Source organism: Zonotrichia leucophrys, chromosome 2 (assembly GCF_028769735.1).
Source record: "Zonotrichia leucophrys gambelii isolate GWCS_2022_RI chromosome 2, RI_Zleu_2.0, whole genome shotgun sequence".
In the NCBI taxonomy this organism is placed as follows: Eukaryota; Metazoa; Chordata; class Aves; order Passeriformes; family Passerellidae; genus Zonotrichia; species Zonotrichia leucophrys.
The window spans coordinates 67,314,459-67,338,642 of NC_088171.1; the positions used below are offsets into that span (position 1 = coordinate 67,314,459).

Sequence of the window (24,184 nt, forward strand, 5' to 3'; positions counted from 1 at the left end):
GGGAAGGAGAAGAAATCACACTCACAGGACAAACTGAACTGGAACTGATCATAAGACACACACAGACTATCAGCCAACGAAAAATTGGTAAAACAATGAAGGTATAAGAATGAAATTAATGACAAAAACACATGTTCTGAGATAAAAATCAGAGAAAAACAGTAAAGGAATTTCTGAAGAGCTGCACAAGAAAAAGTAATGAAAAGGCAAGGTCAACCCTAAAATACTTATGCGTGACTGTATGAAAATAACTGATTTTTCAATTATTCCAAAAGGGAAGCAAAAAATTTGCTCCAAAGTGCTACAATCTGGTCTTTTTATTTGCACTCTACAAGCTAACCTTCAGAAGATGATACTTTTCACCCCTGGTGTTTTTCACAATGCATGACATGCGTGTTTTCTGCATAATTCATCTGGACTAACAGTTTAATCTATGTGCACTCTCTATCTTTCAGCTGATTCTTTCATTCTAATCCTACTCTGTCCAAAAAAGAAGAAAAACTGTTATGCAGAGATCCACTGATGAAAACAGATTCAAGAGACCAACAAGGTAGCTCCAGTTGGTAAACTGAGCTCACAGCAAGAAAAACCCTCCAAAATTAAGTAAATGAAAAATCAAGTTAATGAAAAATGATGTTTTCCATATTTAAAACATTTCCTTCAAGAAAAAAGGCTGGGGGCTCTTGAAAAATATGAAAGAAACTTTTGCAAATAAGCATCATATATGCCAGTAAAAGGATGGAAAAAAGAATCTTAATGGAAAAGGCACTTCTTTTTCTTCCCATTTTCATTTCTATTTCAATAGAAAGAAGAATGTCCTTAAAAAGTCCAAACCATAACACTTTAGCTCTTTTGTTAAAAAAGCTAAAATGTTATTTTTTTAAAAAAGACTGACCAACAATAATGCTGAAACCCAGCAATTCAACTCATGACAAGTCGTACTTACATAATACCAAAATTGTTATTTACTAGAACTAATCAAAAATACACGAGAAGAGTTACTTTCAAGCCAAATTGCATCTGCTCACTGTTGGCACCTGTGAGCTCAGACTCCAAAGTCACTGCAAGCTGGGGGCCCCCAGCACTTCCAGAAGAAGAGGCATGGAAAGGTAGTGCCCAGCCCTCCCCCTCAATCACATATGCTGCAACAAGGTTTGGAATAATTTTATATCTGTGGCAGGGATGCTCAGGCTGGTCCCAGGAAGTGAAGGGGATCATGCTGGCACCCAGTTCATCCCCAAGGAGGACTGGCCACAGGCAGGACAAAAGACAGCTTGGAGTAGGAACTCTGGCACTCAGTGCTTGCAAACGTGGCTGAGATTAGCTTAGAACACCACTGAAAGTCAACAGTAGCAAAATTACTCCAACTTCCTTTGCAAACTTGTCCACTCCCTCGAAATATCACTTGTAGGGTAATTCAGCATCTCAAACTCTTAAGAACACTCTTTCAATTTGTTTAATGCTGTTTTCACAAACAGCACTGCATTTCTGCAGCACTGTGCCAGCTACAACCAGAAGCTCAGCAGCAGCCTTACACCCCAACTTGCTCACATAGTGCATCAGTAATCCACCTCACTCACTCCTCCACCCAGGAATCTGCGCAGAAACATTCCTGCCTGACTCATCTGTTTCACCAGTCCCACATTTCCCTCCCCTCCAACACTGACCAATGCAGAGTCCTGGCCCCAGCCTCTGGCCACTTTTTCCACTTCAGCCTAACTTAGTACTCATCTGTTCTCACCACCACCAGCCAAGAACACGATTTGCCATCTGAATTCTTCACTGCCACGTATTTCAGAGGAGTCCACAAGTGTCCAAACTCACTCTGGCATCAGCCACCTCTCACCCATGAGGGCTCACAGATCATCAGTGCAAACCACAGCATCTACGAAGCCAACCCAAAAGTCACATTGTGAACATTGGCTGGACTGTGGTGGAGATTGCTGCTTTCTTCAAAGCTAAGAACAGGAAGATCCAGAAATTAATCCCTAAGACTGAGACCTCAGCATGTGTGTAATCAGCAAAAAGGAGGCTTAAATGGTAAAACCCAAGACAGCAAGGGTGCAACGTGGCACACAGCCTCCCACATTCATCCACAAAAATGCAAGCACCTCAGAATTACTTGATCAAATTATGAGCCCTTGCATAGCTGAACAGATAATGTTCTTCCACTGAGGCATGGGCTGTCTTCAAGTGCTGCAGAAAGCCCCCAGCAAACAAACTCAGAGCTAAGACCAATATCCACATTACTGTAAGAAACGGGAATGCATTTGCATTTCCAGACTTCTCAGGAAACTTTTGTCCATGTTCAACCCTCTTGGTCCCTGTGATTTCACAGTATGGACATCAAAATGGCCAGAAAGCCCATTTAGCAGACACAGGAAAATGTTCTCCTCTCACCTCCAGGGAGTCCACAAGCTCCCCTGTAGAATATACCATGAAATGCAAAGCCATGCCTCCAAGCCTCTGAAAGCCACAGCAAACAATGTGGGCAGCAAATGACAGGTTACCTTTACCTCAGTGACTGCTTTTTGTCACAAACCCTATACAAACTCTTGCTATCCTCCAAAAAAAAATATCTTTAAGGGGAAAGATTCCTTTCTGTCCATCTAGGCTTGGCACTGAAATAGAAATTTGCTTGGTTTCCTCCTGTTCAGTTAACTGACTCAATCCCCTACATGCTGTTCTCCAAAAGTGATTCTGAATATTCTGCTGAGACCAACCATCAATACAAGTCCATCACTCAACATATGAAATGATCACTCTGCTCTCCACCAAGTAGAGAGTTCAAAACATCCATTTATAAGCAGATATCCAAGTTAAAAACCCAGGCACCACTGATGTCTCATTTTCCATTTCAGCTGCACCAGCCTAAAAATGATTTCCATGTACACATGCCTCCCAGGGACATGGAAGCAAGATTAGGTACAGAAGACTACTCTGCCTGTACAGAACTAAACTTTGTACAATCCTTAGTTTTCCTTAAAGATTAAAAAACCACATAAATCTCTAAATGTGATATGAAATACTGTAAAATGCATATTCCTGCATATTGATACATAGCACACTGTATTTCAATTAATTTATTTAATGTGGGTATACACATACTTTTCTGTTCATCTCTGAGCATTTTGCTACTCTGTCCTCCACCCCTTTTGTTATTCCTGTCATCCTGTTATGTCCTCTTAGCAGTCAAGGGCAGAGCTGCCTTCTCTGTTATGTATTGGTACAACGCCCAACACAGACTTCTCATTACGAACTCCAAGCCCTGCTGTAAAAGAAATAGCAATTAAACCCATGAAAAAATAGATAAATTTCTGAAGAGAATGAACAACTTACATAATGACACAAATTCACAAAAATGCTGGTTTCGTGTCAGTCAGTGCTGCAGACACCAACTCCCTTGAGAACCTCCATATTTTATAGGGCTTTTTATGGCACGCTGGGACAGAAGTGAGGAGACAACAGCCCAAAGCCAGCTCTTAATTAAATGCAGATTTACCTATGCAGCGCGGACCGATTATTAGCAAGTTGCATTAGGAAACAGCTGGGGAACCAGAATGACTCTTGGTGGTCATGGAACCTCAGGTCACCTGAATTTAAAATAAAACTCTTCAAGAAAAAACTCTTCAGTTAGCCATCATTTTTTATTACCGGTATGTGGGACACTCCCTGCTAAAAATTCCTGCTTCTCTGGGTGGAGACTGATCACTTCTGAGCCATTTCTTCACTGAGTCTGAACCACCCACATCTACCAGGAACATTTATTGTGATGAATAGACCTATTAATACCAGCTTCACCCCACCCTATACTGCTTCAGAGTATGGAAACTCAATGGATGTATCTGGTTTTGGTTAATATGCCATGACTCTCAAGTTTTACAATGGGAAGAAGCAGAGGAAATACATTATGTATTTTATTGTAGAATTCTGGCACATTCTCCATCAAATGGAAAATTCAACCTATCAGGAATGCAATTTTCAGTCTTTGTTTACCAAATCTTACATCCTTCTTCACCCTTTTCCACAACAAATATTTACTCCTTTGTTCTTTGCCTCTTTACCAGGAAGAGCCAAGAGCAAGCTTTACGTCCTCCCAAGCTCAAGTTGAAGCCACATCCAAAAGGACAAGAAAGGGACAGCTACATGTGAGGCTTAGTGTGGGAAAAATCTTTCAGGAACAGTTTTGAATGTGGCATGGACTTGCTTCCACCCCCATTTTTTAAATCCTTCCCACATCTAACATCCCTAGACATCAGAAATTAAATGCTGATGTAAAACTCAAGGGTACTGAAACCTGATGAAAACTCTATGCAAGTTTTTGCACTCAGAAGAACCAAACACAAAAAGGCAACAGCTTGGATTGCTGTGAGCTACCCCACAACTACAGATCACAAATTTGGAGCAAAGAATATAATAATAAGTGAGACAGGGCAACCATCATAACAACAGAGTCAACTCAAAAGGACAGCAGAAGTGAGGAAGAAACTGAACTGCTTTAGTTATGAGCTAAAGGGCAGGCATACCAAGCCTAAGATGAGGGAAAGAAAATGCAACAGGCTTTCAAACCATATACACTTTAAACATAAAGTCTGACTCCTCAGGAAAACCAAAGGGTGAATTTCCTCATTCATAGGACAGCTGAGGCTGCTACAAGGCAGGAATCCAACACTACTTCCAGCACTTCACCAAAATGGCTTCTGGAGAGGGATGCCTCAGGTTCAGGACCTGAGGTGAGCTCTGCATGCAAATCAAAGTCACTTGTCTGCTTCCAAGGTACTAGAATAAAACTCTTCCTTTTCTGTGTTTCCTGGCACTGCAGGAGATGCTTGAAGGGCAGCTCCTTGGGGAACAAGGACTCCTTGACAACCTCTTCCAGAACAACTTCATTTTCACAATTACTAGTGTGACCAGCTCACACCTGTCCCTCCCAGCAAGGCAACTTCTTAACTACTTTGGCAACTCTTGCTCCTCCAGGTGGGAAGCTCCAAACACGTAATGCAGGGAAGGGCAGGAGGAGCCGCCAGTGCTTCATCTGCACTTCAGAGTCAACCAGGACCCTGGGTCAGGGCAGGAGCAGCATTGCAATGACTTCACTTTCCAGCACATCTGATAGTGCCATTAGCACAACTGGCTCCCAGCCACCTGAGTGGGAAAAAAGAACAACTGGACGCTTGTGAGGAATGATCAAATAAAAATTTAACGTCTGAATAAACAGACCAGAACACCTGGCAGAATGAGTGAGGTCCAGCCACAAGCACTGGCGGCTCCAGCAAGAGCTCCAGTGATGCTCAGCACTGTTGTGGTGGGGAGAAGCCCTGAGCTTGCTCCACTGGAGACCCTGTAAACAGTTTTGGGCCACTTCTTGGAAGAGCTCTTCAATTTATTTTAGATTTCCAGCACTTGCCAGAGGGAGCTATTGGGAGGCTCATAAAAATTGAGTTTCCTCTCACAGTGTCAACTGATGAAGTAGTCTTTGCTTCCTGGCCGCAGTCATTGTAGAGCACTACCGCCTGCTGTTACAGAAAGCTGCTGTGTGACAGTAAGCAAGCTGACACCTAATTGTTACATTTGACCAAGGGTTTTAATTAAGGGCAGAGTGTCTTTAAAATAAACTCTTAGGAGGCTTTGGCCCACATTCAGGAAAGCACTTAAGTATAAGCCTTAGACTGTCTCTATTCAGGAAAGCATGTGCTTAAGTGCTTTCCTGAATGCAGATATATTCCTGCCCTGGGGCCTTAAAAGTGCACTAAATAATAACATTTATTGCAATTTGACTTCACTGTTTTCTTGAAATATTTATTTAGCTGTTTCTTTATTAAGAGCAGAGTCACTTGAATTTTGTATCTATTTAACAATCCTTACTGCTTGCTGATTGCATTCCAAGACACAATCTGTAAATGCTGTTCAGTTAAACTCTAGGGCTTTTTCCCCCACTAGCATAAAGCTGTGTCATTTTCTTGACACACCAGTTACTCTAACACAGGGTACCTACTAGCCACATACCACTCAAAATAGTTTTGCATAGAGTTGGAGAACTTTGATGCTGTTCTCCACCAAATACCCAAGAAAGATATAAAGTCAAGCTTTATCTAAACCAACACTCATGCCTGGGGCATTCACTGAACACTATTATATACTATTGCTCCTACAAATAGTAATGCCTGTATTGTTTCACCAACATAGATGTCACAAGCCAGAATAAAAAGCCAAATTCCAACTAGCAGATCCTTCCCCCCACAGACAATACACAGTACCTTTGTTTCACATCTCTCACAAGCCACATCCAACACCTTTGCACTGCAAACTTTAGATTTTCTTTTAGATAGAAAGCTGAGAGGAGGGGAAGAGCATGTGAGCACAGCATGCACACATCCACATGAAAAACCGGGAGAAGAGGTGGGCTGTGCTTTGTCCTACTTAAACACTGATCCTGCAGTTTCTGAAACGGGAACTTGAAACTTGGGAAATGAGGACAGAGGTGTCAAATTTGTCAGTACTGCTAGAGCCCAATGAAGTGGGAGGAGATCATTCTTTTTCCTGTGCTCATCTGGCCCATAGGTACACTGTATCAGTCCCACATTTCCTGACTTACATCAACAATCTGAGCCTTTTCCTGTGGTCCCGTGAAGAAGTATCAGGTATTGATTGACCCAAGCTAAAGAGCCTCAGTGTCTCTACTTTGGGTCAATCAATACCTGATGCTTCTTCACAGGACCACAGGAAAAGGGCCAAGAGCCTGCTCAGACCCCATTACTGCCTTACTGACAATCTCTCACATGCTCAGGCTAGCACCAGTGATGAAATTTTCCTCAAATCAAAGCAGCATGAGGAGTTTGCATGTTAGGTATTTTCCCTCTGTAACACTGAGAACATTCACATCCACCTGGGAACACCACCTAACAGCTGCTGCACTGCTGTGAGGAGACCCAGGACACCAGTGACGCTGCTGATCTCTCCTGCTCCCAGCACATCTTCCCCACAGCTGCAGGCACTGCTTTTCACTTTTTCACTCCTACTTTTTTTTTTTTCCAGGGCAGCTGGCAGGAGTTCTGTGACCTCCTGGACATAGAGGAAAACTGGAATGGATTTCTGTGGAGCTTGCTGGACAGAATGCCTACAACATCTTCGTTTTCAATAGCTCTGAGGGTCGTTGCTAGTCCTAACATGAATTTACCATTCTAGTTAAGACTTGGGCTTTTTGTGTACACCACCACTGCTAATGAAAGTACCAACTGCTGTACTCTAGCTTACTACCTCTGCACTCCAAGCACATAAAGAAATGCCAGAGTGATGTAAAAACAGGACATTGAATGATTTAACATAATTTGCACAATGCACAAAAAAAAAAGTTTTCAAAGGCTGGGAAAAAAACCTGCAGCATTAATTGTCCTCTGGCTACGCAAAGAAGCAGATGCAAATATAGGTGTCCCAACTGTGACCAGCAGGTACTTAATTAAGGGAACATCACATGAAGACACATGCTTAATTTATTCAGGTGGCAAGGTTAACAAAATAAGCTCAGAGAATGAATGCAACACAAGCAGAATGACTTAAAAACTAAGAAAAAGCCAGTCAAGATGAACCACACATCTCAGTCAAATAAAGGAACAGTCTACTTGCTTTAAACTCCATCATAATTGGTTTCCCCTACCTTCCAAAAGCATATTTAAAAAGGAAAATAGTATTTACAGCTCAAGTTAAACCACTACCACTTTAATCAGCTGTTGTTTCAATTTTTCCTTAAGGCTTGTGTTTAAAGGCAACCCAAAGCATCTCAGCAGCCTTTTCACAAAACACTGCATTTAACGAGAAAGAGCAAAAGTCATTATGATGAAGTTTTGTAGGAGAAGACACTGCAAGAAAAGAAAGAGCATCATTTTCCTCTGACTTCTCTTCTGGGCACCACCAAACACAGACATCTGAGCCCTCACTCCAGCAGCTGCTTGAGGATGCACAGGGGATCTCTTGGACAAAAAGGCATTCAGGACAGATCTCCTGCCCCGTAAGCCTTGTCTGTGTCACACAGCACTGCTCTCGCCACAGTGAGGCACCATTACTACTGTTTACATAAGTCTGAATCATGCAAACTAGGAAAGATAGAATAAGAGGTAAAATAATCAAAAGCTGCATCAGCAAGAGCCGTGGTTTCAGTCAGTGGAAAGCCTTATTTTTAGAAAACCAGAATCTCTTAGTCACCATCCTTCAAATTCACTTGCCTGCACAGGCAAGAGCCATGACCCTCTCTCTGGTCCAGTCCATTCCTCCTTCTCCAGAGTTTCTCCTCTCATTCATGCCCATGAAATCAGGCATGCATGGCCAGCCCACATGATCTGCTGGATATGACCCACCTATATCCAGCTGCTGCACTTACTACAGCTCTGGTGGAGTCTCCCATATTTTGCTTGTGATTGTATCCAACATCCCAAGGGCTGGATTTTTTCAGGGGTCTTCCCCAGTTGTGCTTCACATCAGCCTCAGATAACCCAAGCAGCTTTCACAGTTCAGCTGCCCCAGAAAACACTCCAACATTTTTTTTCTCCTCGAGTACAGCTTGGGTTTGTTCATCAAGAAAGGCATAAGTAGCAATGTGTGCCCTTCATGCCACACACAGTGGCAGGCAAATACCCTGCAACCCAGCCAGAAATTATCTGAATTGCTGGATAATTGACTTAAAAGCTTGAATTCAAATCTAGGATGGCAGATGACATGCAATTTTGCTGAGGGTTCCCCTCTTATTCTCTCTTGCTTCTTTGCATCCCAGTTAGCCTGAACACACCCACATGCCCATGGAATTCCTACTGCAGCAGAGGGCAAGGCAAAACCAGTGGAGACCTCTGCTTCAGCAGCTCTGACACGGAGCTTGTGGCAGGGAGCAGTAAGACAGCAACAAGGTGGATCCCACCAGAACACCGTGGCAGAGCACGGGCCAGGTATCTTTCAGCACCAAGCCCTTGTCTGCATGACTTCCTGATGTGATTTTCCCACCTTATCTTTGGGATTCAGAACCGATATCGAGTAGCTTCCCACAGGCAAGAAGGCAGTGAGGCAAGAAAATCCATGACATGAGACAAACCATGAAACCCACAAGGGACAGCAAGCATCTCCTTCCAGACCACTACGACCTGGGCTTACTACACAATCCCTAACCTCAGCTGAAGTTTTGTCTGTATATGCTGAGGGCAACTTTTGCTGTCCTTACTCCTCAAATAGGAGCAGTGAAATATCTTCTCTGGGTAACTGCTGTCTCTGACTCTGGCAAAAAGCTGCACTTCCAGCAGGAGAAACACATTAGAAAACCACTGTCTGATATCAAAGCCTCCACAGTCTCTTAATAGTCCTTCATATTTTTTATAGCTTCATACAGTTTTAGAAAATTTTAATTTTAAATTAATTACTTTATTCAATTATAATATTTCTCTCTTGATTGCTGAGAGGATCTGTAGTACAAATCCAGGTTTTCTTCCATCTCAAATTGGTACAGTGCAAAGCCAAAAATGTATATGTTGCTAGCTGGAAAATAAAGTGCCCTTGATTCCTAACTTTATTTTGGACAGTTCACGCCAAGTTACTAAAAGCCAAATTCAGTAGTGAGAAAATATATATAGCTTCAACTGTTTTGTGTGGGTTTAAAGTACTATTTGCTTTATGAGTAAGAGATTCAATAATGCATATATTTACATAAAAATAGTTTTGACATTTAAGTTTACTTCTTGCCAAGCTGGTGCAAAAATGGAAATGTAAAAAGCATAAGCACAGAAATAAGCCCCTATGCTGTAAGTCTGCTATTTACAGGTAATTTTTTTTCCTTGGCAATAATACCTGAACGGTATGTTTTATAGCACTAGACCTAGCCACTCTGAGTCAATTTAGTGTTTATGGAACGTGCCAGACTGACAGTTTGAGATTTAAATGCTCCATGCCAGCCTGCAGTTGAGCTGGGGTAGGGGCTAGGAGAGTTTCCAGAACCCAGGCCACTGATGGACCCCAGTGGTGTTCTGCAGACATGACAAAATCCACGATGGCACGAGTCCAGCACACAGCAACGCGAACACCCAATTATTCCTCAAGCCCCAGGAGGCTTCTGAAGAGGGTGGCACCAACCTGTGCTGTGCAGGAGCATGGAATGACACACCAACCACAAGTCAAAGCCCCAAAATGGCTATAAAATGCCCAAAACTTTAAAACTGTTGTTCAAAACTGCCCTACTCTGCTAGCTCTGGGGATGACCATGCAGCAGTCCCTAGATAATGGATTTGATGGACAGAAGAGGTTGGAAACTTCTCTACTACAGTAACCAAGAGTCCTTTTTTTTTTCCCCCAGAGCAATTAGTCAGCTCAGGGATGTCAAAACATATAACTGGGCCATGAGACAAATTACAGTGTAAGTGCTGCTACTTTGCCAATGACCTAGCAGGCTTGACCCTGAGATTTCTAATGTTTGAAGTCTCATGTTCCTTGTTCAGTATTGCAGTACTTCTAAAGACATTTTAATTAAGATGAAGTGACAGGCAAAGCTACCTGCATGGATCCTTCACATATATAAACAAATAACAACAAAGCCCAGATGACCAAAGGGGTGATATATTTATATAAAAGAGAGAAATATAAAATAAATACATACAAATTCATCAAGCCTCTGGTGGCTAATTCACTCTTTTGCAAAAGTTCGTGACAACTGGCTCATCTATACTTAATACTCTGCAGCAGCTGAATGGTCTGACAATCAACAGTAATCTTTCCATTCTAAGCATCATAAACAGATGAACAGAAACAATTATTCAGAGCTGAGGATAGTCTTGATCCTTACTACAGCCTCATGTGTTACATATTTTTTTCTGCTGTGATCTCACTAGCAATGCATCACTGTTTTTAACCACTCTGAGCACTGATTCTACGTTCAGCAGCTGTGTTTGTTTACAGGGCTAGAAATTAGCACAGGACAAATGGACTTCATCCAACTGAAATTTTATTTTGGCATTTTCCACTACACTTCACAATATATTGGTCCTCATAGACCAATTATGTATTTGCCACTGACGCTGGCCAAAGAGAGTGCATAAGCAAAGATGGTGCTCACTAATACTACACATGGATGCTTTTATTGCTCCAAATGTGGGCTCCCTAATTACTAAGCACAGCCCAGTCACTTGTAGCCAGGAAAGTCCACTACTGTATTGTCCATACTTTTTTTTCCACTAAGAACATAAAGAATTTCATCATAATCCATCCTGCACTTTGCTAGCTCAGAGCAATGAAAAGAAAAAATATTTTATATTTAAAGGGACCTGCCTGTGCCCTTCGCACTTATAATCGAGTTCCCAAAGCCAACTCCAAAAGACTGTAAACCAGATTCAGATAAGTCAGCCCTAACATCATTTTCCATTTGAACATTCATGTGCTTTTTCATGAACATGTATTTCAAACCGAACAAAAGAGCAGCCCTTTGCCCCTATGCCCTTTTCATCTCCTTGACCATTACCTTAGCACAGAGTTGGGGGGTACTTCAGTTTTCCCCATCCTGCTCTAGAATAAACTGTTCAAGAGGAGCTACTGAAATCACTGAACATTGTGGCAAACACACCTGCCAAGTTCTCACAGACTTGAAGTGTAATTTTAAATGTTCACCCTAGTTATTCAGAATACATTTGTAAGCAATTTCGATTTATGTTAGAACTCACAGAAGAGACAAACATAAAGTGCTGATAAAAATACTCTGGATCTAGCTTTAAAAAATGTATTTTAGAGAAACTACCAAACAGTCCCGCAGGCACCAAATAATTTCTTCAGGCAAATATCCACAGCTAATCTTTCAATTAAATCAATAAGTCCTGATCAAGCATCTCTCTGGAGAGAATAAAGTTAAAAGCACTACGCAAGCTCTTGAAATGTTTTTTTGGGGACTGAAAATGCCAGGAATATTTGCATGGCATTTTATTTCTGAGGAACTGCCTCTCACTATTTTTAACTTTGTTTCATGCAACAAACTCTGATAATTTAAAATAATAGCAATGATGATGTTCTGACATCACAAGATGCATGAAGAACCCTGTCAAAGTAACATATTGCACTCTGCCATGTAATTATGTTATGTTGGAGCAGAGTGTTGGAAAACTTAGTATAATCATTAACTGAGTGCTGAATGTTTTGATTGTCAGACAGGTTGTATATGATGCAAATATATGACTCAGAAATGATTTCACATAAACATTTTGGTAACAGTATTCTGACTCATAACCTCCAACATAGAAAATAACAAGCTGCACAAAACATCTGTGCGCTCTGAGCAACCCCGGCTTGCAGCAACCTTCGCGAGTCTGCCGGCACAGAGAGACCAGAGGTCCCACTCCTGAGGACCTGGAGCTCAGAGATGGTGACACCTACCTTCCCAAAAAGAGCCAAACAAGGAGTGAGAAGTGCTGCCATTCCCACCGGGGATCCCTGGCAGAGAGCTATGATAGTTTATGCCATCTGAGAGCCTGCCCAGTGGGCACTGCTTGGCTTCAGTGCACAATTAACAGGGCTGAGATGGGAGGGAAGGTTTGTTGTTATTCCACCACGGAGCTTCACCATGTCAAGTACAACACAATGCACAGTTGTTCTTCTATTTATTTTTTCATTCATTAAGAGATGGACAGCTTCTTTCACAGCCCCCTTCTGAAGACAAATGTGCAGTCTTGAGTGACAAGAAGGATTTACCGTCTGTTATTTCAGAGGAGGTTTGCTATGTTTATTCTGGAGAGTGCCATGAATTAATGAACTATCTCTTCAAGCCTCAGTGCATCGGAACTGCCAGCTCTCTGGCTGCCAGAAGCAACAGACTGTTTTGGGACCCCATAAAACTGCTTTTACTGAGGCTAGAGATAGCAACAGTATCAGGCAGACCCAATCCCAATAGCTTCTGAAATATAAAGGAGTCATTATACCAACTTCAGCTGTTACTCTGCATTTTTATGGGGAGTTTCTCAACAAAACTGACAGTTAACTTGGAAGAACATCTACTATTAGCTTCCCTGCAGCATGGGCTTTATCAAAAGTCAACCAAACCTTCATTAGGCTCCCCAATCAAATGAAACGTGCTAGCCTGGGACCTCTTTCATCTCTCCTATGTTCAGCCGTTGGCAAGCATGTCTGAAGAGCCATGTCCCTAATGGAGCATGGCTGCAGAAGGCACAGACTGTGCAACACTAATGAGCAAGGTTCAAAGCAGGAAGAACTAAAGCCTAAGCCAAGTGAGAACCTGTCGGCTCCAGCAGATTCATGCTGCCACCTGAGAAAAGCCAGGTTTCGCCAGATAAGACCCTCTTGTTTCACTGGCTCCACAAGACACTGGAGGTCTGGCCAGGTCAATAAAACAGGTGAGATTGCAGGACCAGAAGCAAGAATTTCAGGGATCTCATCACAGCCCTCATCCACTCATAACCCCTGAGCCTCAGCTTAGTTATCTGGAAAATCAGTATGAGTGATTCATATTTGTCAGAGCACATGGAGAGAGTTAAATGATTATGAAGTGTTTTGAGGTTCTGAATAAGAGACAGGGTAGTATCTTGATGTTGTCTAGCAAGTAATGAGCATTACATATCCTGCAGAATGGAACATTTTTGGACAAGACAGCTGCTACAATCATTAAAGTGTAAAAACTATCACATGCAAGAGACAAGACACAGACATCTCAAAGAGAAAATCTAGTATGTTAAACAAATGTATTTTCTCTCCAGCTATCTTCCATAGCATAATAAGTTGGAACTTCCTTAAATATGAGAACTCTCTTTTTTTTTTTAAAGTCTCCCTTCATTTCTCTTCATTCCGTTCCCCCTCTGCCTTTTTTCTTTGTGGGTTTAAAAAAAAAAGATTAAAAAAAAATTTAAAAAATTGAAAGAGCAAGCCAAGAGATTCACAATCACCAAAGCCTGCAGAACATACAGTGAATTTTGGCAGGACATGCATGTTTATCCTTTTCATATGTTGTTTGAATTATTTTTATAAACAAGTCATTATCTTGCCCAGCCACTGCTTGGTCCCTTTCATGTCAAAGATGTTTGATGTTACAATAATTAAGCAAAAAGGTCTGCATGCTTGAAATGCTGTCTCAGGATGATGGTTTGTGGGCAAGAGAGGCTGCTGCTTTTCTAAAATGAAGGGTTTCTTTGCCAACCTTCATCATTTAAGTCGAGCACCTGGATTCTGTACTTGTGAATCAAATCTTTGTGTAGATATTAAAACATGAATTTCAAACCAGGCTTAAATTTTAGAACTATCCTCCTACTTTTTTGCATCAAAATTGTGCACACATGTCAAGGCTTGCAGAGAAGCCTCTCCCTGTTTGCACACAAAAGTTTTGAAGAACCAAGCCTGGCATCATTATGAAGACTCAGGTATATTAAAAGTGTGTAAGGCCTCTTCCTGCAGCACACCACCAGTGTGGCCAAAAGTAGTGAAGAAACATGAATGGGAAGCCCATGGTAAGTGACATGGGAAATGCTTCCTCCTGTTTTCCTGCAGAGCATCTGGCAATTAAAGACTGCTGCCTCTACCTCTGCTCATCTGACTTTGGACTGAAAGAGGGAGCTTGCGCCTCTGTGCCATGAGGAATTAAAGCTGTGACCACTTCTTTAATCCCTGATACAGAATACTTTTATCCAGAGATTTTAAAGCAGTTTGAAAAATATGGAAGTTAGGCTGCAGCAAGCGTTCATGTTCAAACAGCTTTGTATTATTACAGAGTTTACAAAGACAGAGGCAGACAAGTCTTTTGCATGTTGTACGCATTAGTTACAGTTAAACCTCATTTTCCAACTTATTTGGATAATTTTATTCCCCATAAAAATACTGGAATTGACTACTAAGAGCTTTACTCTTCTGGTTTTCTCTCTCAAGTGGTCTGGAAAGCCCAGGAGAGACAAGGATGCAAGGAGGCACATCTGTTTCACACCATAGCTGTTGACCCTTTCCTCCCTCCAACACCTCTTGGCTTGTGTGTGCAACTATCAGACCCTGCTCGTGAGCTCTAATCTGTTCTCATTTTTTAAGTGCTCTTTGTTGCCTGGTGTGGAGCCTAACACTTGTGCTTCAATAGACATTATGTCACCCTTCAGCCCTTGTACAAACAGAGTGTCTAATACCTTGACCATACACGCCACACGATGAGGTGAGCGACAAGATAAGAGAGCTGCAGCAGTACACTTCAACATAAACATCCCTGTGCATGCTTTAAACATGGCACATTTTACAGCGTGCACTTGATAAAAGAAACTGCAGATCTACATTTGACAAGATTTTGGGTTGAACAAATATAAATTCTTTAGAAGAGTGTTTGAAATAGCCAATTCATACATTTCTCACACTGCAAACAACCATTAACATACATGGAATAGCACATCTTTGGAATACTGTTTGAAAACACTCCCTCATTTACTATCAGGAAATTTGACTCTTCAGAACAAGTGTTAACACTGTCTTGTTTAATTTGTAAAGCTATTCAAGCCATGAAGTACATCTGCACATTCAGTATATTTCCAATACTGTGCTTCTGTTTTCATTTTCAAAATGTTTTTATTTATACACTAATATTTGACCTAAGAACGTTCCAAGTTTATATGGAGCCAGCTGTTCTAAATTCTGGTTATACTGAGCATTAGTGCAAAACATCAGGTGATATCATTGGATATTTTTAAGGGGAAAGTTCACAGGAAAGCAGTTATGTATTCTTGTGATTAACACCACATTGGATCAAAACAGTCATGTCTAGCTCTCTGAAAAATACAGCTACTGTTTTAGTTAGCAGAACACTTCGGCTCTGTCTACATTATCCTTTTTTGCCAAAAGTTCCCACTGTTGCTACCACTGATTCAATTCTGTCATTGTGCTATGATGAACACTGCTACGTAAAATAAAAAGAGCTGAAAGCAGTGCTGTCAAAATCTTTGTGCCCTTAACAACAAAATAAAAAAATAATCTCATTACATCACCAAAAAAACCCAACCAACCCAAAACGCAAACAAACAAAAAAATCCATTCCAAAACTCTACCCAACACTACAAGACTGTTTCTTAAGTAACTGAGAGTTCAGGAAATGCCAGCCCCAATCCACAGCAGTTTTTAGGAATCAAAGTCCATTACGAGGTATTAAACACTCCTACAATCCCACAGGGACTCAGTTTCTTTAATTAAGCTTTTTTCTCCTGCAGCAGCTGCAGCCACACGCCCTTCCCAGAGCCCCTGTGTGGGAGCCTGCTCGGGGTGCAAAGCACCAGGCCACTCAGTGTGCTGCTGCCAGCCACCCCTGCTGCAAGGGCTGCAGAAGGCACCACTCCTCATCCCCTGCCAGCCACGACTGAAGAAAAGGTGGAAAGAAACCACCCACTGAATGTTCTCAGGCGTGTCTCCTCACCCTCAGCATACCATCGCTACAGAGTCCCAGTCTCAAGTGCCTTCCCAATTCCCACTTAGAATTCCAGGCAATTTGGGCTAGAATGGATATTCAGAAGTCATCCAGATCACCCCCTGCCATGGGCAGGAACATTGTTCAGTAAAACAGATTACTCAAAGCCCCATCCAACCTGACTTTGAACAGCTCCATGACTGGGACATCTACAGCTCTTCTGAGGAACCCATTTCAGTGTCTCACTACTGCTGTTGGAAAAACTTCTGCCTTCTGTCCAATCCTAACCTGCCCTCTTTGAGTTTAAAACTGCTGCTCCATCAAACAGGCAATCTAGGTGTGAACCAAAACTAGGCTCCAAGAATCAGGTGGGCAGCAGACAGTTTCCCAGTCCTTAACCTCCATCTCCCAGGCTCGGAGGTCTGATACTTGCTGTAACAAATGGGAATCTCTAACCCATGAGCCCTTTTCCCCTTTGGGCAGTAGTGCTTGCTCTTTGCTTCACACTGCTATATAAATGGTCAAGTGGAAATGCTAAATGATTAGGAGGTGGGCTGTACCTTACAGCATAGCTGTGCATCTGCTGGGATACAGCAGAAACACACAATGGGACTGTTTATGTCCCAAGTAAATCATACCTTCCTGTAACCCCCTACAAGTTAGCAATGAAGCAAGATGACCTAAAAAGAATCGTGACTCCATGGCATGGAAAGTCTAAACACCATCTTCCTTCCTCCTAAATCACAAACACTGCTTAGAAGTTTATATTTAAAACTACAAGAGAGAGTGTAACCACTGCAATGCACCAGGCTAGACCAGCAAGGATCCACAGCTCCTTGGCAGAGGTACAAGCCTGCAGCAAGCAGTCCCAGCAGGAGCTCAGCACAAGACATCCATGACAGCTGCCCAAGTGATTTTCTGCTGAAGCCATGTTGAGCTGGAAAAAAATTGCCAAGAGAAACCTTTTTATAAAAAGTGGTTTAGCTTCATTTTTTTTTTCTGAGGGAAAGAACTAGGAAGTTCTGCTTTTATTAAAAAAAAAAAATTAAAAATAACCACAAAAAAACCTCACCAGCCCCATACCTGGGTTTCTAATGGAAAATGCAACTTTTCATTTATTTACAGATAAAAAATTTGGCTTGAAGTAATCAAGACTGGTTTGGCAATACTAGCTTTTTAAATTACAATAAATTGCTGTTGTTATTGTTGTTGCTGGAAGAAAAATTTGTGCGAAATGTTGAAGTCTAAGACTGTAAATTTTGAAGCTCTGAAAAGCTTTCACAAGACAGAAAATGAGCCTACTAATGTCACACTGTCTGCTCCCAGTAGTTTAGTCCAGATGACAATCAGACTTGGATAAATTGCTTACGTGAACATGACTCTCCACTCATTTCAACAGTACAGGTTTTGAAGAGCATTTCCAGGAGCCACACATCTTCCAGGGCTCTTGCCTAAGGCAGAAGGATGACTACAGTCCCTCAAATCCCAAGTCCAGAGGAACTGAGGACTTCTAAAAGACCATTTTCCCTTTCTTTAACTGTGCTGCCAGGCAGCTCCACACTAGCAGGCAGCTTGCAAGCAGCAGCTACTCCAAGGAGATTACATAAATGAGAATCTCAAGCTGCATCAGTTGAACAGCAAATATAAGGCTGTTCTTCAGCATTTGGGAATCTGTCTTGGCATCAAAGCCCACTATACAAGGCTTGGCAGAAGTCAGTAAACTCATTCCCATCATCAGTTTCATGATTTCTAGTATTGGCCTGCTCAGAACACACGTGGAGGACACTGCTCACATGCTGAGCAAGTGAGGCTGTACACAGCCAGCTGGCAGCACAGCCAGATCTGCAGCATCACACACTCCAGTTATTCCCTCTGAGTTGATGTCTTGACCTTTACAACACGTGGCCAAGAGTACAAACAGATGGGATGACACTATGAATGGTACGGTCCCATCAATCCAATCACGCAACGTCCCTGAGACATCTTGGTTGCCTAATTTTGTATCTCCCAACAGCAAGCACGGTGCTGGGAAAGAGGCAGGTGGGCTGATCAAATCCTTCAGATGAAAAAACTCACCTGCTTTAGAAACACATGTAAGGATGTTGGAGCACTGCTTCCCTCCTGTGAAAAGCTGTGCAGAGCAAAGGCATATTGCTTGCACCTAAGGTGCTATGGATTTGGGCAAGATCATTCCTAGAAGGAAATCTGGTAGGTAACCACTGCCAAAAAGATGAAAAGTCTGTTTGTAAGACATCACATCCATAAGATGCTGCTTTATAGGCAAGGACAAAGAGAGTGTGTTTGTACAACAAGTCTTATAGCTACCTCCAAGCAACTTCCTTGCATTGAAAGGGAGCACCCTCGCCCCAGCTGACACTTGAAGTCTTGCAGGGAAGATGGGGACTGCCTGGAGTTTGGGGATTCAAAAATAGAAGAAGAGTCTTTCCACCCCAACCCCAATTCAAATAATGTTGAAGCTTCAGGGCTGACTGCAGGACTGACTGGCAAAAGGTGAGCTTCCCCTCAACCTTTTGCATGAAGCCCTCCCAAGGGATCTGTAGGTCTTATGATAAAAGAGAAAACCCTCTCTCCAAAAGTGGATGTACAGTGAATCAGTGCTGCTAGTCTGCTACAAAAAGCCACAATGCTGAATAACCAGGTACCACACCCCAAAGCACACTTTTTATGATCCTTATCTCTGGCAGGTTTGATGGGTTCAGACTTTTCCTGTATGTCTATCAACAGCTCCAGATTCGGGTCACAGCAGAAACTCAGACTGCCACTAAATTCCTTGGGTTTGATTGTAGGAAGTGCATGGCTTTTTTCCTCTCAGTGTGGATGCCAGGATAGGAAGACATGGGTGAAGACCATGTTCTGACACAGGATTGCTTCACAGAGCTCCTCAGGGTACACAAATAATTCTGGATGCCATTAAAGTAGCAAAGTCTTTGAGAGCCTTGTTTTCTGCTGCTTCGCACAGCATGCACTACTCTGAAGACACCAGCTGGTGAAAGAGAGGATGCAGCACAGATCTCCTTCACATCAGCACTGATGAGCCTGAGAACACTGGGGTCAAGCTGTCAATCCAGCATCACTGCCTCAAGAAGTATCTCCATACCAACCCCACGCTGTTCTGCCAAGAGGAGATAACCTTATCTCGTGCCATGAGGCAGGTACATTTTCCAGATAGGAAACATTAATAGATATTATTCTCCCAACACTACTGTGTCAAGACATGCCACATATTTATATCAAGGCTATTCCTACAAGAAGAGCTGAACAGTTTCACAAAGACAACTGCTGGCCCACAATGCATTCCCCGCCCCAGCCCCACAACCCTGCTGTACAGCCATTTCCACAGCACAGGAGATTGGAACCCTGCTTCCTCAGTGAATCCATGCAGATATTTCCATCTGTGCTGGCTATCCAGATTTCCTATGTGTGAAATGAAAAGAAACAGGCACTTGTCGGACACTTCATCCTAATGAAAACACCCAAAACAGACACTTCTAGGATCATCCTCCCAAAGAAGGGACTAGATTTACCAAGGTCAGGTTATGTTTTCTGTCAAATTATGTTTTGGTATTTAACCTGATAGATTAAATTTATTATCTAAATTATCTGAACTGGTTTATATTTCATGTGATTTTGCTTACAATGGGAACAAAAAAATATTTCTCCTCCCTGATACTGCTGTCCAGGTGCAGTTTTTTTCATAAAACTAAGTGCTAAGCATCTCCTGGAAACACTAAGCTCCCCTATGATCAGTCCCTCTGGGAATCATTGCCCACACCACAATACAGACACCACCAGGTAAGCAAGATAAATCGCAGATTCCCTATTTCAAAGACTGATATTTCTTGTCCTCTCTGTAAGACAGCAACTCCCAGTGTGTGAAGAACCTCCACACTTCTGTGACCTTCCTGTTTCCCTTTAAAAAAAAAAACCCAAAACAAAATAGAAACTATCTCCAAGAACACTATCACCTTTGAGGCTGGGCATGCCTGCACTGCCTGAATAATCCGAAACTTCACCAAAGTCCCTCAGCTTTGCAAGACCTTTGCAAAAAGGACTCATACCCTGAGCACATATGGAAACATAGCCTTCCTCAGAGAGAAAACACATCTGCTGTGTCCCCAGGCTGAAGGATGTAGGTTGGTCAGGAAGGGCTGGAGCCCTGCATGTTTAAAATCAGCTGTGACTACAAGCTAGTGACTCTTTTTGGGCTACAGGGCTGGAAAAATTAAATGCACTTTTATAAGAACATCAACACTTGCAAACTTTCATGACAAAGTAGGACTCCTCTGCACAGCTGCCCTAGATGATGCCTTTCCAGCACAACAAGATGCATCAAACTTTTGTCTGGTTCTGAGCTGCAGCAGAAGCAGCATCAGCACGTGCAGGCAGGTCACCCACACAGCCATATTCACCTGCATACCCAGGTGATACCATACACTCCTCACCCTGAGAGAACAGCAAGGGCCCCTCCTCACATCTCTTTAGCAGTTGCCCCTTCAATAATGGAATGGGAAGTCTTTAAGGTTGAACACAATATTCTTCAGAAGTCAGTTTTAACTGAAGTAACTGAATATATGGCCACATGCAGAAAACCCCAACTAAAATAATTCTGGCAGTGTCCACTTATAAGCAGACTCCAGCTGTGAGTTTTCAGGGCTGTTTGACATGTACTTCATTGGATTAGTCAGTGTGCTTGAAATCAAGAATTCTTCCCTTTCTGCTGTGAACCTACCATCTCTTGCTGCATTTAATGCTTCATCTAATAAGCTGCTTTGACAGTTTACAAGCTGGCTTTCTCCCATCAAACCTTTGGTTTCTATATTGGAATATAACCTTAGGCTTCCTCTAGTTTTGCAAACTGAATTACTGTTAAATGGAAAAGAAAATGTCAATACACAGGTGAAAGACCCAAAAAACTCCCTGGTATGTCAGAGAAGCCACAGAAAACAGCCAAACAGCTGTTCAGTCCCAGCCCATCGATTTGTCAACACTCTGGTAACAAACAATCACGTTAAATGACATTATGGTTTATGACTTGGGATTTGGAAGTTGATGAGAAATTTCTACAGTTGATTCATGCTTCCTGAGACACATAACTAGCATTTCAATTGCACTATTTTACCACATTACATGAATAATTTTCCTTGTTGTTACAGAAGGGTCTAGATCCAAATTCTCAGAACTGATTTGAATCATATGAGTGGAAGGGGTTGTTTTCAAAAGAAACACATACTTTCAGATGATACCATCTAATAATACTCTCCTGGTGCTTTACAAAACAGCTAATTACCTTCTTAAGCACCACATGCTCACACTTATCCCTGAAATCAGCTCTTTAAGGAACTGCCTAGCCCCTCGCAGGCACCTTGTTTCACATCCCTCAAGTGCAATGTGACATGGGGACTGCTTATAGACAACTACAGTGAGCATCGCACTTCTCAAACTCACAGCTCTAAGTACAGCTCCTCAAAGTCCCCAGGGCAAAGAACAGGGACAGCAGCTCTGTGTATTCAAAGGACAGAGAGGTCTGGCGATGCTGGGAGGGAAGAAAAACAGGTGCCCTTTGGATTTAAAACCTGTATAGTATTTCCCAAATGTCAGCTTCTGATCTGAGACCACAGACCATGCCAGTTTCATCCATGACAATTTCAGGATGTCTCAAACACATCCGAGCTCTGAGATGGCAACACCACCTAAACATCCCCGAGCTGACTTAAAAGAAGGCAGATGAGACCCTGACAGCTACACACCTGCAGTACAAGGAGACACCAGGGCTCCAGGCTCCTGGAAGGTCTGAGCACCTAAGGCAGCTCAGCTGTACCCTTACGAGTTGTGGCTGCCTCGGTTTCAATGCAGACAAATCCCTCAACAACTATTTGCAACTCTTCTGACCTACCACGTGATTTCCACCAGGAACAAAAATTAATCAGCTCCTGTTCTCGATGCACAGAGCATGGCACACACCTGTACCAGCACTTAGAGCTCCGAGAAATTTCCTGATGCAGTGACATAGCCCTGCTCCAAACGAGTAAACACACAACAAATTCGGTTTGTTTTTGTTGTTGTTTTTTTTTTTTTTTAAACAAGACAAGCTGTTGTAGTTCTGGCACACAGCTCTGGCAGCACAAGTAAAAAGGCAAAGTCTTCAGCTGACCAGCTAAGACACTTGAGCTTCACAGGAATTCCCTAAAAAAAGGAACTGTTATTTGCCAACTGAAATATTTTCATTCTCCACATTAGGCTGAATCTAATTACACTGTTTCCTTACAATTGCATAGTACTAAGAGCTCCTCTAAGTAAAAAACTTAATGATTTTCCCACTGCAATGCCTGCCTTAGAGCCCTTCACATCGCTGACAGGATGATTTGTTTGAAGAGCAGGTTGACGTCTAACAAAACTTAATTTAAGATTTCCACATGACACAGACTTTTCTCACGTTCCCGTGCTATATCACCAGAATAACCTACACAGAGTAGTGCACATATTCACCACCACGCTAACTCTGACCCCTTAAAATAAAAACAAACAAAAAATATTTAAAAGTGAGAAGACGAGGACAGTGTGAAGTAGTGCGGATACACGTTGTTCAAGCCCAGAGTCTTGAGTCTGGTATCTCTGGGCTGCTGGACCTCGCATAGAGAGAGTGCAACCTGTACTCCGGCATGACCCCAGCTCTGCAAGAAGCAGCCGAAGGTGTGCTTAATTCTGAACTACTACAGGCTCTGACCACTATCATCAGAACAAGGAAAACTAAAAAAATTATTACTCTTTTTTTTTTTCTTCCTTCCTCTCACTCCCTCCCCCCAAGGTTTTGCATGCTGGGGTACATTCTGTTTTGACTGCTTGCGCGAAGTGAGCTGCCCTCCTAGCCGAAACCCGCGCAGTCCAAGGTGGGTCCCAGCCGGCAAAGTCCCGAACCCGTCGCGCCCCACCGGGGAGCGACCGCGCGTCCCCGCTGCCCAGGCCAGGGGTGTCCGCGGGACGGACGGACGGACGGGCGAGCGGCTGGGTGGGCTCCGCGCATCCCAGGACTCCCTCCCTCTCTCCTTCCCTCACTCACCCAGGTTGACGAAGCTCATGACCATATCGGCGTCGTTGAGGAAGGCGCTGTCCTGCGGGCTGGGCAGCGGCGGGGCAGGGGTCGGCGGGCGGCCCCCGCTGTCCGCGCCCGCGCTGCCCTCCGCGCCCTCGGCCAGGGAGTGGTAGAGGTCCAGCATGAAGCGCGGTGCCGCTCTCAGCCGTCCCGGCGGCGGGGCCGGCGGCTCCCGCGGCAGCGGCCGGGGCCGGTGCGGCAGCCCCAGCACCGAGAGGATCTCCCGCTGCATCTCCCGCTTCTCGTGCGACTTCAGCCGCCGGTAGAGGAAGCCCGAGCCGGCGGCGGCGGGCGGCTCCCCGCCCTCGGCGGGCAGCGCGGGCTCGGCGGGGCGGCAGGCGCCGCTCAGCAGCGCCCAGCAGCAGCACAGCCAGGCCAGCCGGCGCGGCATGGCGCTCGGCCGGGCGCAGGCGGGCGACGTCCCCGCTCCGCGCTGTCCCCGCGGGCCGCCCGCCGCCCTCCAGCCCTGCCCCGCCGCGGCGGGTTCGGCCCGGGCCGGCGGGGGGCGGCCAGGCCGGGGGGGCTCAGCGCTCGCCGCCGCCGCGCATGGCCGCCCGCGGGGCAGCGCGCTGCGGAGCCCCCCGCGCCCCCAAACGCCGCTCAGGTGCGGCGGGGCCGCCCCCGGCCCGCTGCGGCCGCTCAGCGCGCCATGCCCCTGCCCGGGGGATCCGCGCCGGGCCGCGGGGGCTGCG

The 24,184-nt window shown here is 43.8% G+C and overlaps 1 protein-coding gene across 1 annotated transcript in view; it reads right to left on the reverse strand.

Annotated features, from left to right (window-relative positions):
• Window positions 1-23,883, reverse strand: part of BMP6 (bone morphogenetic protein 6) — an 88,792-nt gene extending 64,909 nt beyond the window's left edge. Inside the window, exon 1 of the mRNA XM_064705307.1 lies at window positions 23,460-23,883. Coding sequence (XP_064561377.1) covers window positions 23,460-23,883 — 424 coding nt within the window. The remainder of the gene's footprint in view (window positions 1-23,459) is intronic.
• Between the last annotated feature and the right edge of the window lie 301 nt (window positions 23,884-24,184).